The 17,314-nt window shown below is 35.3% G+C and overlaps 1 protein-coding gene and 2 long non-coding RNA genes across 3 annotated transcripts; all 3 read left to right on the plus strand.

The window, feature by feature from the left end:
- The first annotated feature begins 230 nt into the window (after positions 1–230).
- On the plus strand, positions 231–16,580 carry LOC100374268 (proteasomal ubiquitin receptor ADRM1-like). The gene is made up of 10 exons (XM_002733697.3): positions 231–445; positions 8,677–8,793; positions 11,753–11,882; positions 12,464–12,547; positions 12,927–13,008; positions 13,686–13,897; positions 14,035–14,076; positions 15,547–15,707; positions 15,867–15,969; positions 16,202–16,580. The coding sequence occupies exons 1-10, from the start codon at positions 239–241 to the stop codon at positions 16,303–16,305; spliced, it is 1,242 nt and encodes a 413-aa protein (XP_002733743.1). The 5' UTR covers positions 231–238; the 3' UTR covers positions 16,306–16,580.
- On the plus strand, positions 3,458–4,460 carry LOC146735239 (uncharacterized). The gene is made up of 2 exons (XR_014931340.1): positions 3,458–3,852; positions 4,335–4,460. It is a non-coding gene; the product is annotated as an uncharacterized LOC146735239 (long non-coding RNA).
- Positions 9,516–11,219, plus strand: LOC146735240 (uncharacterized). The gene is made up of 2 exons (XR_014931341.1): positions 9,516–9,602; positions 11,019–11,219. It is a non-coding gene; the product is annotated as an uncharacterized LOC146735240 (long non-coding RNA).
- Positions 16,581–17,314: the final 734 nt, after the last annotated feature.

The raw sequence follows: 17,314 nt of genomic DNA on the forward strand, positions 1-17,314 counted from the left end.
CGACGATGAATAAAACGCGCAAGTAACTATGTACGAAATGTAACATTGTATTTGTAGTCACGCATTCAAGGAATATTAATTGTTATGTCAACAAAATACATGTATTTGTATTAAAATAAATTTAAATATTAATCAAAATATATGGATAGTTCTTTTTTCTGCAAACAGGGAAAACAGTGTGCTCCACGTTCGCGTGAACTGAAAATATAACATTATTTTCTTCATCAGTATCGAAAAAATGGCGTCCGGTGCTTTATTTGGTTCTGCTGCCACTGGCGGTAGATCTGGAAGCAAGAATTTGGTTGAATTTCGTGCCGGGAAAATGTACTTGAAGGGAACAACAGTTACCCCTGACAAGCGTAAAGGATTGTTGTATATTCACCAGTCGGACGACTCCCTGGTTCACTTCTGTTGGAAGGATCGCACCACCGGGTCGGTGGAGGACGTGAGTCGGCTTTGTCCTTGAGTTCACAAAAGCCAATTATGCCAGTCATGGTTGTAGTTTTATGTCACGTCGTTTAAACTGAAATTTACACCACAATATGGTATTCAATTCTGCAACGTTGCGGTTCTTTTTACTGGAAGAAACCCGTAACGTTGTGCACTGATTATGAATTATTTAAAAAATTTGGTGGAAAGAGTTCTTTAGGGATCTACCGTTTGAATGGTGGAGGGTGGAAGATTTGTTTTAAAAAATTACAATACAAGTTAGATACAGAGAAAAAAATGTGCATGAAAAGTGTTACAGGAAAAAGATATTACCACTGCCACGTTCAAGAAAGATAAAAATGTACAGATAAGACGATGCTGATGTAGAATATGGGTGTGTAAAATTTTTTGTAATACATAAATTGTACATTTTATTTTTCTGAGTCAATACCCAAATAAGGATACGATTATGCAATAAAGATTATTATTATTACCGAATACTTTCTTGAGGTACTAAACCTCACAATGACCTTTTTAATTTGAAAAAAAAAAAAAACCTACAACTAGGTTGCCTAAACATGAAGAAAATGCCCTGAAATTCCAGTTATTAGTGAACTAGTAAATACAGGATTACTGTGATTCAACAGGGCCACATATTTTGGTGCGCACACATAAACAAAATATGATGTTACTTCTTGATAATTTTGGTATTAGGTTTAGGGGCAGGTATAAGGTACAGCATGTAAATAAAATATAGGGTAAATTGTCAACATTCAGTCTTGCATACCTACCCCTAGTTTACTAATTTGTAATATCTGTTGTCATTTTTGCCGTTTTGCATTCAACGCAATCAAAGAGGATTGTTGAAAGTTATTGAATGTTATTTTATTGATAAATAGTTAATATCGTACAATATTTGTTTCCATGTGAAGTTTAATCTAGAAAGTAATTGGTATGCACTGTTTTTATTGCTGAGATCATATTACAATGCACTCTTATCCTATACCAACACCAATAAGACAACTTAAAAAAATGCACTTGTCACACTCTTCAACATGGTTGAATTTATTGAGTAAAAATCAGTGTTTACAAAAACATTAGATGCCATACATGCAGGTGCCTCATTTGTTAGAAAAGCAATTTAGTCTATCGGAGCCCATTGTTTAAAGTAAAAAAATCTGAGGTGGGTGGAGAACAAAAACAGCACATTTCTGTAATCAGTCAATTTTATTAAACTTTTTATGGTACTGTATCTCCAAATTGACTTCGGTGAGTATAAGTAAGGCTAATTTATAAGTTCCTATCAGGGTACTCGAGGCTATTGTGTAGCACAATAATTTGGTCAGTCAGCTGAAACGCAACCCACTGTCACAGAGGGCGCTTATTAAACATAGGTCATGTGACAATTTTTAAATGTCGACTATAGAATTACGTATTTCCAGCAAAACTGTTATTTTTAACACTGTAGTCTATGAAAATTTGAAATTTTCTGCCATATATGATGTATAATGAAATCTAGTTCTTGTGTGCTAAAAAGTGCGCTTGATTTGTGCCAGCCGTATTTTTAGAATCTCCACACATCATTTTTCCTCGTTGTTAGCGAGGGAAAAATGGGTGATCAGAGCGAGTTTTTATTATTCATAGTGCTATATCTTCCCATGTAGACGGTGTAGCACGATAAGTAAGATATTGTTAGAAAGCTGAATATATCGACTTTAAGCTCAGTGATTTTCTTAAAAATCGCTCTGCTTATAACAAAAATGCGACACTTCCGAATCGATGAGAGTAAAATGGTATTTTTGATTATTTGTACTCTAGATCCATCCATCCATGATTTCACGCTATAGTGTGCTTTTACTTGATAAATATCATGAAGTTCATATATCTTTTTTTTACTGATTAGACTATGATGTGTTGGCCTGTGTTGTACTTGTTTTGTTGATTGTTTTCAGTCATTTGTTATGTGTTCTTGTACTTGTAAATTTCCCTAGACGACGTTTGTAAACAGATCCGCCGTAATGTTTTCATTTTACAGAACATGCCCATTCCTCAATCGTAATATGCGTTTATATGTTTCTGCCATGACATATATGTTAACATAATAATGCGGTCAGAAAATTGATTATAAAGCCAAACTTTTTAGAATTCGTGGCTTTGTGATAACGAAACCTATTTCTTCATACACTTTCAATGTATCCATATGACATAAGACATTGTTATTTCCTTATATTTAGCTCCGCTGTCGACTTTGTCGAGCGGAGCTTATCATATGAGTGATTGTCTGTCGTTGTCCGTGTCAATGTTTTACTTTTTCGACTTCTTCTTAAAAACTACAAGCCTGAATGCTTTGATACTTAGTGTATAGGTACTACATGTGGACCTCTCTCAGATTTGTTCATTTTGTAATGATATCTTTAATTCTCTGATTTTGGTGAATATTTTTGTCATTTTTGGTAAAAAGTGATATTTTCGACTTCTTGTTAAAAACCACAAGTCCAATTGCTTTAATATTACATATATAGGTACTACATGTGGACCACTCTCAAATTTGTTCATTTCATGATGATATCTTCAATTCTCTAATTTTGATGAATATTTTTGTCATTTTTGGTAAAAAGTGATATTTTCAACTTCTTGTTAAAAACCACAAGTCCAATTGCTTTGATATTACATATATAGGTACTACATGTGGACCACTCTCAAATTTCTTCATTTCATAATGATATCATCAATTCTCTAATTTTGATGAATATTTTTGTCATTTTTGGTAAAAAGTGATATTTTCAACTTCTTGTCAAAAACCGCAAGTCCTATTGCTTTGATATTACATATATAGGTACTACATGTGGACCACTCTCAAATTTGTTCATTTGTATGATGATATCTTCAATTCTCCAATTTTGATGAATATTTTTGTCATTTTTGGTGAAAAGTGATATTTTTGAATTCTTGTTGAAAACAGCAAGTCCCATTGCATTGATACTATGCATATTGTTCATTTTCTAATGATATCTTCTGTTCTTTAAATGAAATGTGCATTGCTTACAGCAGAGCTATCTCAGCCGAGAGGCAATCTGATTAAAATCTGATGTAGTGTACGGGCTTTAATTATTTTGGCTATAAACTTATTTTAATTTTATTTTTTATTACTTTTGTTATTAATGCCCTTTTATTTTATTTTATTTTATTTTACTTTGATTTTGATTTTGTGATTTTTTTAATTATGCCCTACCTACATCTGAGCCGATGCCTATGTAACGAGATTTCAACGAGACCCACTATCGACGATTTTAGTCAACGAATCACATACCTCCTTCTATAGCGCACATGATGACGTCACCGGGCGGAATAGGGTGGCAAACACACTCAAATAAAATGGCGGATTATACCGACGTTAGCGACCGAGAATAACACGGCTTTTCGGTAAGTTTATCATTGTCAAATGCAACGATATAATATTGTGGGTCGAATGGTTCGACTTTAGATCGTTATTTTGCATAGTTATTCTGGGAGTGACGATTTTGTTTCCGCCGTTTCGACCGAACACCAGTGTCTTTTTCCAGTCGCCTGCCCTGGAGACGGGTGATGTTTTGTTGAAGATCGGGCCAACATCGTCTACGGTATTGAAACCGTAGCTGTAAATATTCATCAAATTGTATCATCATTTTGTACATTATACAATAACTCTTTATTAAAGTAATTGAGCTGATTTGGACTGGAATAAAATATTTTTTATTTGGAACACATTGCAATTGATCAGGAAATATTTTTTTGCTCCAATTTTCTGCGTCGATGCCGTGGGCCGGTGACTGTTATACAATTTAAAAGCAGTTTGCATTGTTTACTATAGCTGTTTACAGTGTTCTAATCATTACGATTTACTTATTTTTTTGCTTCCATTCTAGATAATTATGCTCAGTGATGTAAAATTGAAGCGATGACTGAATGAACGAACCTTGGTTGGCGAAGATGTATCTGGAAGTGTACACATTTGTTGGAAGTGAAAAAAATATTCAATGTAATGACAAAAATTGTAAAATGCTGTGGAATTTTTTTTGCAAATAAAAATATACTATCAATTTTCTATTAATGGTTTATTCAAGTGGGCAAAATATAATGTACAGAAAGATTGCCTGTAGAGTATCGCTACACTGAAAAGTAAGCAACTGACTGCCTGTATAAAAGGGGGGCTGTGATTGGCTGTTACTTATGTGAGATTTGAACGGGACTTACATAGGCGTCGGATCAGATGTAGGTAGGGCAGAATTAAAAAAAAATCACAAAATCAAAATCAAAGTAAAATAATAAAATAAAAGGGCATTAATAACAAAAGTAATAAAAAATAAAATTAAAATAAGTTTATAGCCACAATAATTAAAGCCCGTACACTACATCAGATTTTAATCAGATTGAGCCGAGAGGCTGCTTGTTTTAAATCCTTTTTATGAAAATGACTGTTTTGGTAACTCTAAAAACGTAACTTTATATTAGCCGGACATAAGAAATATATTTCTTTCTCAAGCTCGACACTCCAGAAACAAGTGCCGAGTAGTCAGAGCTCACGCAAATATTTTTTGAAGTTTACAACTTATTCAACGAGAATTCGAGATTAAGAAATTCCAACTCAAGAAAATAAACGTGTACCATGCACGCTACATCACCGTGTATGTTAACCTATAGATGAGGATGAATAAAACAAAATACACTGAAACCCTCAACTTGACCTGAAAACACCACATTACGATTAGTAGGCAATACTGGTCTCTTTGCTAAAAGCTTCGGATTAAATTCAGCAAGAAGACAGCCAAACACTAAAAGATTCAGAGACTGCTCGATAAACATGTCATGCTATGCCATCATTAGACAGAAAGTGGCTTGTCATATACGCCAGTGCAAAGGTTAAAATTGCAACGTCCGCTGAGTGTAGCAGTGATATTTTTATATTAAATATGAATTCAAACACATTTTTTGTCCTAGTCAAAACAGAAAATTAAAAAGTGTTTTTATAAAAAAAATGCGACACTTACAAAAATGCCAAAATTAATGTTTTGATTTTGAAAGGTGAATACAAAGGTCATTGTAAATTGCATGACATTTTAATACATTCGTTGATTTTTGAACGAAAACCCATAGGACAACATTGCATTTGAAGCCTGCATATTAGTTAATCGTTTTAAATTATGATTTTTGCCCAAGATTCTAAAATAACACAAAAAGAAAAAAACGTGGGAAATTACCACATCACTTCCACATTTATATAAAACAGGATTTCATGCCGTTGGTGCCGCTACTCAAATCTAATACCGTAATCGCGCCGAATAACTGTCAAAACGCTGGGCTGCGTTTTGGCCGAGTAATCCATATTTTTTTTTATTTCAGATTGCTGATCATACTAAGATCATACTATCTTCTTAGTCTTGTATTTAAAAATCCTGTTGTGAGGAAAATAAGGCTTCCAATCCTTGAAATCATGTGAATATACACAATTAACAATGAAGTGTAATATTTCCTTAAACAAACAAACAAATGAATGTAAAATCTGAGGAATATCCCTGCATATATAAATTGCTTCTAATAAACTGTGACAATACAACATTACCATATGAAGTAATTTGTGCCATAAACTAACCAATATGCTCTGCTAGTCACACTAACACTTGCATAAATCGCAGAGATATGTTGAAGGTCAAGCAAGATAAGTTGTATTTTAATGATCGAGCATACAACCATATTTGCTCTGCTGGTCACACTAACACTTGCATAAATTGCAGATATATGCTGAAGGTCAAAGCAAGATAAATTGTATTTTAATGATCCAGCATACAACCGTATTTGATCTATTAGAAGCATATTAACCAAAAATTGTTGCACAAAAAATATTGAAATATTTCTTATTTTAATATTATGACCACTAAAACTCATCTGTTATTTACAAATATTTGAAATGCAATTTTGCAATGTGACTTCTATGAGAAACTTGCTTCTTATTTTTAGTCCCCGTTCGGACGCAGTCCGAAAACGGGGACTTATGTTTTGCCCTGTGTGCGTCCGTCCGTCCGTGCGTCCGTGATCACCTGTATCTCGAACATGCATGGACCGATTAAGTTCAAACTTCACTCATACATCACACATTATATGGGACATATGCACATGCATTTTTTTCATGATCCGATTAACGATAGCCGAATAGCGGCCATTTTAAGGCCGAAAATGCATCAAAATCGCACATTTTCACCATTCCGGACCCGGATCTCAGTTATGCATGGACGGATTTTGTTCAAATTTGGTACATACATTAAACATAATAGGACCTTGATGCACGTCATTTTTTTTTTGGATCGGGTTCGAAATGGCCGACTGGCGGCCATTTTGTTTTAAAGAATTCAGTTCTGGATCCGTATCTGAGACATGCTTGGATTGATCGAGTTCAAACTTCACACACACAAGGTACATCATGTCACAAATATGTATGTGCATTTGTTTCATGATCTCATTAACGATAGCCAAATGGCGGCCACTTTAAGGCCGAAAATGCATTGAAATCGCACATTTTCACCATTCCGGACCCGGATCTCAGTTATGCATGGACGGATTTCATTCAAATTTGGTACATACATTAAACATAATAGGACCTTGATGCACGTCATTTTTTTTTTCGGATCAAGTTCGAAATAGCCGACTGGCGGCCATTTTGTTTTAAAGAATTCAGTTCTGGATCCGTATCTGAGACATGTCTGGATTGATCAAGTTCAAACTTCACACACACAAGGTACATCATGTCACAAATATGTATGTGCATTTGTTTCATGATCTCATTAACGATAGCCAAATGGGGGCTGCTTTAAGGCCGAAAATGCATTGAAATCGCACATTTTCACCATTCCGGACCCAGATCTCAGTTATGCATGGACGGATTTCATTCAAATTTGGTACATACATTAAACATAATAGGACCTTGATGCACGTCATTTTTTTTTTCGGATCAAGTTCGAAATAGCCGACTGGCGGCCATTTTGTTTTAAAGAATTCAGTTCTGGATCCGTATCCGAGACATGTCTGGATTGATCAAGTTCAAACTTCACACACACAAGGTACATCATGTCACAAATATGTATGTGCATTTGTTTCATGATCTCATTAACGATAGCCAAATGGGGGCCGCTTTAAGGCCGAAAATGCATTGAAATCGCACATTTTCACCATTCCGGACCCGTATCTCAGTTATGCATGGATGGATTTTGTTCAAATTTGGTACATACATTAAACATAATAGGACCTTGATGCACGTCTTTTTCTTTTTCGGATCAAGTTCGAAATGGCCGACTGGCGGCCATTTTGTTAAAGAATTCAGTTCTGGATCCGTATCCAAGACATGTCTGGATTGATCAAGTTCAAACTTCACACACACATGGTACATCATGTCACAAATAGATATGTGCATTTGTTTCATGATCTGCTTAACAATAGCGGAATGATGGCCATTTTAAGGCCGAAAATGCATCAAAATCACGTATTTTCACAATTCCAGAACCGGATTTCAGTCATGCATGGATGGATTTTGTTCAAATTTGGTACATACATTAAACATAATAGGACCTTGATGCACGTCTTTTTTTTTTCGGATCAAGTTCAAAATGGCCGACTGGCGGCCATTTTGTTAAAGAATTCAGTTCTGGATCCGTATCCAAGACATGTCTGGATTGATCAAGTTCAAACTTCACACACACATGGTACATCATGTCACAAATAGATATGTGCATTTGTTTCATGATCTGCTTAACAATAGCGGAATGATGGCCATTTTAAGGCCGAAAATGCATCAAAATCACGTATTTTCACAATTCCACAACCGGATCTCAGTCATGCATGGATGGATTTTGTTCAGATTTAGCACAATGTGTTGTACATATGCAGGTGCATTTCGGTCATGATCTGCTTTGAATGTATATGTCACTCAAATATGAATGGAACGGGGACGTGTCATTGACAATGACTTGTGTATAATAGAATTACTTGTTACAAATTTCTACTTGTCTGAGCAGCTTGAACAGATCAAAACACATCTGAGCTAATCACACTTAGACCCTACTACATGCCCATTTACATGTTTCTTTGAATATACAACAACCCATTGGTCTTTTATTATCCTGCCTTCTAAAATAAAGTTTACATGTGATGTAACAAATGATGCACTATGCTCTCTACAAAGTCTCGTATCATTTACAGTATATTCTGTTGTTTCTTTAGGATTTAATTATTTTCCCTGATGATTGTGAATTCAAACGTGTTCCACAATGTACCACCGGTCGTGTATATATCCTGAAGTTCAAGTCCTCCAGTAGAAAGTTTTTTTTCTGGCTTCAGGTAAGGTATATGGTTATTAATAAATAAACAACAACAAAATTGAATGGTTGCAGTTAAAGCTGGAGAGTCATCACCTGCGCACACACGGTAACAACACATGCTAAAGATAACGATAACAACACACACGGTAACAACACATGCTAAAGATAACGATAACAACACACAACGATAACAACACATGCTAAAGATAACGATAACAACACACACGGTAACAACACATGCTAAAGATAACGATAACAACACACAACGATAACAACACATGCTAAAAACGCAAAGGTTCATGGGTAGACGCTTGTTTGTAAACAATGACACGCTATGGCCATCTGACGCATACGTACGTGACGACTGCCCCGCTTTAATCATAGTCCTTCATTAACTACACTTTTTAATCTCATACCATATGTACATGTATATGTACTGTCTATTATATATGTACACTGGTCCTCACAGCTTATACATGCATTAAATATTTTTAGCCTTCGCAGACGAAGTCTGCTGAAGGCTTATAGATTGGGTTCTGTCCGTCCGTTCATCCTTTTCAAAGTTGGTGCAAATGTAATTCTCAATGCCATACATATGCACGCCAAGTATTTTTTTGATTCGCCAAAGTTTCATTGTGTTTTTCTGTGATTTTCAACATTTTACTAGTACAAATGCCAAAATTTGCCGGAAAAATCTGAGTTTTAATATTGCGCATGCGCCAGTCTAACTGCTGAGGAAAACGCCGTTGATTTCTTCTGAGGATATTGTATTCTGGGACTGTATCTTTCTTTGCACAAGGCTTACATAGATTAAATTCTATCTCAAAGGTAAGAAACTGCTTATGGTATTTATTATGAACTTTGATTTATCCTTTTGTGTTCTGACTTTAGTGAGAAACTAGCGATCGCACAGTGTCACACTTTGCCAGAAAATCAGTCCTGCTATTACTAGTTCAAGAACTGGTTATAAAACGTGTAAATCGAAAGTTTATCTCTTCATTTAGGAGGCTTGGGAATAACGTTTGGCATATAAAATACTGGAATAATAAAAACGTAAAAGTTTAGAACACGCTGATCGTGATTCTGTTATGTACGATTGCTATTTCTGGTGTTCATTGGCAACTGCTAGCAGATTGAAACTTGGTTTCGTGACGACTAGAATTATCGAGAAAACACAAGTCAAGTTCGGCCAACCGTGACTGCTTGAAAGCAATGATGAAATTGAAAAGTACTGTAATTCAATATCAATGAATCTATCATCACTTTTAAATTACCTTTGAAGTAAATATGATACCCGAGTGCGTTACTACATCGTGACCGGGACCTCTATGCTCCATGCGGTGTTGAAGTTTATTGGTAAATCGAACCTCTGTCAACAGAGACACATTTTCCCAATCAGCTATGTATTTTGGTACTGAAGTCAGGGTGGCAATTTCAATGTTTAGCTACCATAATTTATCTCCATTATGAGCAGGAAAATAAATTACGGACCTTGATTGAGATGGATTTAACGGCGGCCATGTTTTTAGGGGATATGTGAAACAATATTAGGGAGGGGGTCAAATTCACGTAATCATCAATTTTAATGATGTTGACTTAAGTCATAATTTTTTTTTTTCAAAACTTTGGATATTATTTTATATATTATTTCAATACAACTACAATATGTTAATTAGTATGCAAATTAATATGCAAATTAGCAGCCAATCTGAGACAATGCAATCCAGTTCAAAGGAAATTTGATATACACTTAGGTTACATGATCACTACCTCTGCTGATTAGTTTTTTATGCACTTCTATCTGCTTTTATATTAAATGTATTTTTTTGTATTTTTCTCAATAGTTTTTTTTTATTTCTTTTGATAGCTTGGCATCCATTTGGTTCAGCTCAAGTGAAATTTTTGGCATATCCCTGATCAGATTTTAATGACATTGAAAACACAAGTACTCTGGCTTTTTGCACATTCTTAATATTTTATTTTTGCAGAATCCCGTAAATATTAATTTGACAACTTTGTAGAGTGGAAACAGACTGTTGAATTAGTTCAAGCTAGACTTTGGTAGAACATGTTTAAAATAGTACAGTGTGAACTGCAATTTCTTTCTGGCTGGTATAAATTTATTAAGTAATATTTTTTCGTACTAAAAAGACTCAAATATCTTTTTTAATTAAATCTAACAGCCAATGGGAGCACATATGCTACAACCTCTGCTAAATGTTCTTTTTTTTTTTTTTTTTTCAGGTGCAGAGCCAGATTTTTTTTCTCAGAAAGCAAAGCCACTAGAACTGCATGTATTACAAAAACATACCGGTACTATTCACTGCGTGTCTGACAATTGTATAGTAGTTCTGTCAACCAAAGCATAAATATGTGTTTCTCTGTACATAAAATTTCACACGATTTGTTAATATTAATGTATGATAATAAAAACTTGATAATATTTTTCTGGATTTTTGCACTTTATTTGTATCATCGTCGTATGAGAAGTAATCTTGTCCTTATTTAGAGATATTGAAACCAATCCAGGGCAACAAACTAGTTTATCCAAACAGACACAACACTGACTCTACATATTTGCAGATCTGATTTGTATACTTCCTTGTCATTTTACCTGTTGTACTGGTTTGGTGCTATCTGGTTTCCTTGCTGAGAATAATGCTGACCTGGATGGAGAGTGCTATAAACTTGAAAATGCCATAGAAATAACGTTTTCCAATTTATGTCCATGCAACTTTAGAATGATAACTAGCAAAGGCAGTGTCATTCATGACTTGTTCAGATTTAGTACAATGTGTTGTACATATGCAGGTGCATTTCGGTCATGATCTGCTTTGAATGTATATGTCACTCAAATATGGTATTCACCTATGGGTCCTAAAATCAGCACATTTCTTGGAGTCTCTCTCCAGACCTTTAATTCATGACATTTACTGTACCATATCAACAGTAATATTTTATATTATTGTATTGCATAGGAACCGAAAACTGACAAAGACGAAGACAATTGTGAGAAAGTTAACGAGTATCTAAACAACCCACCACCACCTGGTACATCTAGTGGCAGTCGTTCTGGAGGTATACCACCTGAACTATCTGCTTTAGGAGGTTTGTTTATTAGCTGGTTATAACATTTTTAGTCATGTGACAAATTGTTTAAGCAAGAAAAAACACATTTACATGTATGCGAATTATAAATCTCTCGGTGTTCACACAAGATCCATTTGAATATACACTGTTTCATGTGAATTGTAAACACGTTTTCATTTTGATGATGGCTTAGGTTTTTAAGGATTGTGTTGTGAGAGGTACTGACTATACTCTATTGTTGATTAATTTTATTGATCAATTCATGAATAATAATGAACAAACTTGTATTATTTGATACATATTATTAATGAGTAAACGATGTTTAATACCATTTTGTGTTCATGAATATAAATGATGTGCTGTCATCATCTTTATAAATGATTGAAACACTTCACATGATTGTTTATGTCAACAGTTGTTCAGAAATTATGTCACATTTGTTCAGTACCTCTAAATTCTACTGTGCAAGGATTGCAACCTCTAACTTTTAATGAAATTTGTTCGACTGGTTATCATTTTTTGTCCTAAAAAACAATTAAAAATTAAATATAGATTTAAATATAATATGGACTTACATTTTGTATTTTGTTACATATAAGGTGAAGGTGGTCTTGGAATGCTGGGTAATATGGATCAGCAACAGTTGATGCAGTTACTTGGTGGAGGTGGCTTAAGTGCTCTAGGTTGGTACCAAATACTTTTATTTGATAAACATTCATTATTTATTGGCTTTTGTTTTGGATATTTTGATTTCGTCTCATTTTTATGTTTGTAAACATTTGTTGTTCAGATTTAATATGCACATAAACACAATATCTTGATGTACATTATGTTTACAGGTTATTTTTCATAAATTTCACATTTCAAGCCCAATAAAAATAAAAGTGAATGTTTACTTTGTCTGCGAAATGTATTCACCATTTCCAAAAAATGAACTTGTATTCTTATTATGAAGACCAAAGAGTAGTTTTGAAGATTGGATGAGAAAGTTTGATCTCATTTCAGTGTGGCTATCAGCTTTAGACTGAATATTATCTCATCATGGATTAATCATATTTTCAGGTGGAATGGGAGGTTTAGGTGGACTTGGTTCTTTACTCAGTGAAGGAAGAGCTAGTAGTGCTCAGTCTACCTCTTCATCTGTGTGAGTATTCATTCATCTAATCATGTAAAAAAATTGCACTTAATTGCAATATTAATTTGTGCCTTGTTCATGTGACAATAATGATATACAACTTCTAACTGCCAGAAATTTTACTCCTTTTTACCAGTGTTTTACCTGGCGACTGTAAATCCATACAAGTTGAATTTTATTTTACTGTGGTTCTAGTACTCTACATTGCAGTAATTGTGAATTAAACCAGGCAGTCCTAGTTGTGTGATGTTACTTTCCCTAAGAGAAGTGACCAAATCAAACTGGTTGGTTTTCTGCGGGGCTCCACCAACACCCGGGAATTCAGAATAAGCTCCTTGGCCTGCTGAACTTCGAAATGCTGAATTTGAGTTTCACGATTGAAAAAATAAATAAAGTTACAGTCTCATTCTATATCACACCATTGTTGTTAATATCGTACTTTAAAATGACAACACTCCCAACTCGCGCCGTACTACGTAATTGTACCATCGTGTTTGTTTTGAATATTTTGTTCTGAAATCCGTTGTTCGTACCGCCAATCACATGTGAATCACTACTCCTGGGGAAGCTCGGGACCGAGGAAAACTACGGTATTGCCGAGCTGGTTCGGGCATTGGCGGACCCCACAGGAAACCGACTAGTTTGATTTTGGTCACATCCCTAATACTATTGTTCTTTCTGTTCAGTCCATCTCGTGTTCAATCTTCTCCTGGTGGACAGAGACCAACTAGTAGTAGTAGGACAGCTAGTGGTACCGGTACTGCCAGTAGTGGCAGTGGTACAACTACCAGCCAGTCGCAGCAACGTCCTGCAACTGCTGCAGCAGCCCTGCCAACACAATCACCAAGACAACCAATACAGCTCAGTGAACTTCAGAATATACTTGGAACCATGAACAGTGAGTTGATTTTATTTCATAATTGTTGTGTAAAATGACTACGCCTGTAGTTTTCACATTAAATGTTATGAATACATACATTCTCATTCATTATATTATTATGGATAATTGATTAAAATAATTTTCCTTTTCCACAGTCCCAGCCAATGAAGGAAACCAAGGTCATCCTTCTGGAACAAGTAAGTTTTCTTTTTATTAAACGGGGACTTATAATTCGGTCTCCGTCCATGCGTCCCATCGTACGGAGTCATATTTCAGAATCCTTTGAACCGATTCCGTTCATTTTTTGCATGTGCTATGGTTTAGCAATACGATTCAAAATGGCCGACTAGCAGCCATGTTGTTTTTTGAAAATGTTGTATTTTAGACATGCTCTGTCAGTTTTCACATACTTTATACATGTTAGGATACATGTCCATGACAATTTGTTTCAAAATCGGATCAAGGATGGCAGATTGACAGCCATCTGACTTTTTGGCCTTACTACTATATTTCTAAGATTTATGTACCATTTTCATTCATATTTGGCACATACATCATACATGTCACTTCGTTTCTTAATCAGATCAAAGATGGGCAAATAACGGCTGTTTTTATTTGTGGCCATATTACTATATCTCTGTCACCCATGTATCATTTTCATTGATATTTAGCATGTCATGACTGGATACATGTACATGTCGATTCAATTTGCAATTTGATCAAATTTGGCCGACTGGCGGCATCTTGTTTGTTTAAAATGTGATAACTTGGACATGCTTTCACTTGTGATCTATGTTTTTCTTTGCTATGTCTTAAACTGGAGAGGTCGTCATGCAACATGTATTCGAATTTGATGTAAATAAACAATATGTTGTATACGCCTAGGACAATGGATTGGATGTATGGGGAAAAACTTGCTGAATAAATAAACAAAAAACAATGGCTAGATGCATGAAGTGATTGTCACAAGCATTGCGTTAATCACGCCGTGGGAGAGTCAAAACGAGTTCCCTCATCATTCCTGAATTAGCTTAGATACTTAAAAACAGAAGAACCAACAACAAGCCTTAGGGGTAGATTTTCTGAAACACCTAAATCCGAGGAGAAAATTTTAGGAGGGTGGTAAGAATACAATTCTTGTTTATTCACCGGAAGTAAACATGCTATTTGGTCATTGTTGTCAACTGCAAGAAGTCTGTATCAGTGTGTGGTGGAAGGGAGACAACTCGCGGTGTCTCCAATGCGGCATGTTCGCAACTCTTTTCAGTGCAAACTTAAAATCCAAAGTGGTTTCCAAGTGTTCGAAGTAATATGTAACAATTAACATGATTGGCTGGGTTTGCTCTAAGTGAGCTGCCCTGTCGCCCAGCGGAACCAATGGCTTGGACGTAGACTCGGAAGTCGTTAGCGATGTCAGCCTAGACCCCGGCTACTTTACTTTCAGTTGAAAATTAAAATTCTCATTCTCATCCCTGTATCCACTCATACACAAATTTGCAAGGCTAACTGAACTCGCTCAAGTCAATGTTATTCACTGATTTGCAAGGCTAATTGAACTCACTTGAGTCAATATCTGTTCACCCAGTCTCATACACTGATTGCAAGACTAACCTAACTCATTTGAGTCAGTTTCATTCACTGATAACATGCTTACTATTTTGTTCCAGACATTGATCTGTCTCAGGCTATATCCCCTGAAGTGATGGCTCCAATACTATCTAATCCTGATATAAGGCAAAGATTAATACAGCATTTACCTGAAGGTGAATCCCTACCTCAGGATTCACAACAACTCAACAGCACTCTACAATCATCACAGTTCAAACAGGTAAAGTTTGGATTGTCTATAAATTCCTCAACCTTATTCAATGTACATTCTATGAATTATCTCTTTTTGCTTTATGTGGTATTTTTTGAATGGTTGTGTGATTGTGATCAGAAATTATGCTGAATCTAATATTTCAAGTTCTCATGTTCTCTATAACAGGCAATGAGTTTATTTGGTGCTGCACTCCAGTCTGGTCAGTTAGGGCCATTGATGGGTCAGTTTGGTTTAAATCAAGGAGCTGTGGATGCTGCAAATAAAGGAGGTAAGTTCGTATGAAGAGAGATGTAAGTGTCCTAAGTTTTTAGCTCTGCTGTCGACTTTGTCGAGCTGAGCTTATCATATGAGTGATTGTCCGCCGTCTGTCGTCGTCCGTGTCAACGTTTTACTTCATGTTTTCATTCTCCTGTCTATGTAATTTTTTCATCTCTAGAAGGCGCTACACTGACTGTATGTGACTGAATGTATAAAATCTGTATATTTTTCTTTTCATCCAGACTTAGAAGCATTTGTTGGTGCTATGCAGAGTAAAGATAGCAAGGAGCAAGATAAAAAGAAAAACTCTGGAAAAGACGATGATGATGCAATGAGCCTAGACTAAGAACAAACTACTAGTATCGCATTTTTATCTGGGTATTAACATTCTTTAGCAGTTGCCTGGGCACCCCTCATTTTCAAAATGTTTGTATAGAACCTAGGCATACTTTAATTTAATAAGAATATATTGCTTGGGTGCTTGTTTTGGTGGGTGTTTAGCCAGTATTATTCCTTTAACATTAACAAATGGTTGACATAAACAGAAAATGTTTCTCAACCATTGGAGAGAACATGAAGCATACATGATTCAATTAATAAATATATACCATAATGTTATAATATAGTGCATCAATTTCTTTTGGAACGGGAAGAAGGTTGTTAGTCCCCGTTCGGACGCAGTCCGAAAACGGGGACTTATGTTTTGACCTCTGTGCGTGCGTCCGGACCTGTATCTTAGAAATGCCTGGACCAATCACAATCAAACTTCACACATACATCATACATGATATTATACATATGCACGTCAACTTGTTTCACGATCTGATTCAAGATGGCCGAATGGCGGCCATTTTTGTGCTAAAAATCATCAAAATCAAGCATTTCTCGGCTGTTTACAGATGGATTTTGTTCAAACTTGGTATATACATTAGACATTATGGGACCATGATGCAAATAATTTTGTTTTTCAGATAAGATTCAAAATGGCCGACTGGCGGCCATTTTGTATTAATGAATGTGGTTCTCGTGCCATATCTGACTTGCTTTCACTGATTATGTTCAAATTTTAAATATTTATTATACATCATGTCATAGATAGACAAATGTATTGGTTTGACTATCCTATTCAAAATGGCCAAATGGTGGCCTTTTTTGTGCTAAACAATCATCAAATATCAAGCATTTCTGGCATTTATGGATGGATTTCGTTCAAACTTGATACATATATTAGACATTACAGGTTCCTGATGCACATCATTTATTTTTCAGATCGCATTCAAAATGGCTGTCTGACGGCCATTTTGTTTTAATGAATGGGCTTCTAGAGCCATATCTCTTAAATGCTTTGACTTATT

Source organism: Saccoglossus kowalevskii, chromosome 13, assembly GCF_978046115.1.
Source record: "Saccoglossus kowalevskii chromosome 13, keSacKowa6.1, whole genome shotgun sequence".
NCBI classification, from domain to species: Eukaryota; Metazoa; Hemichordata; class Enteropneusta; family Harrimaniidae; genus Saccoglossus; species Saccoglossus kowalevskii.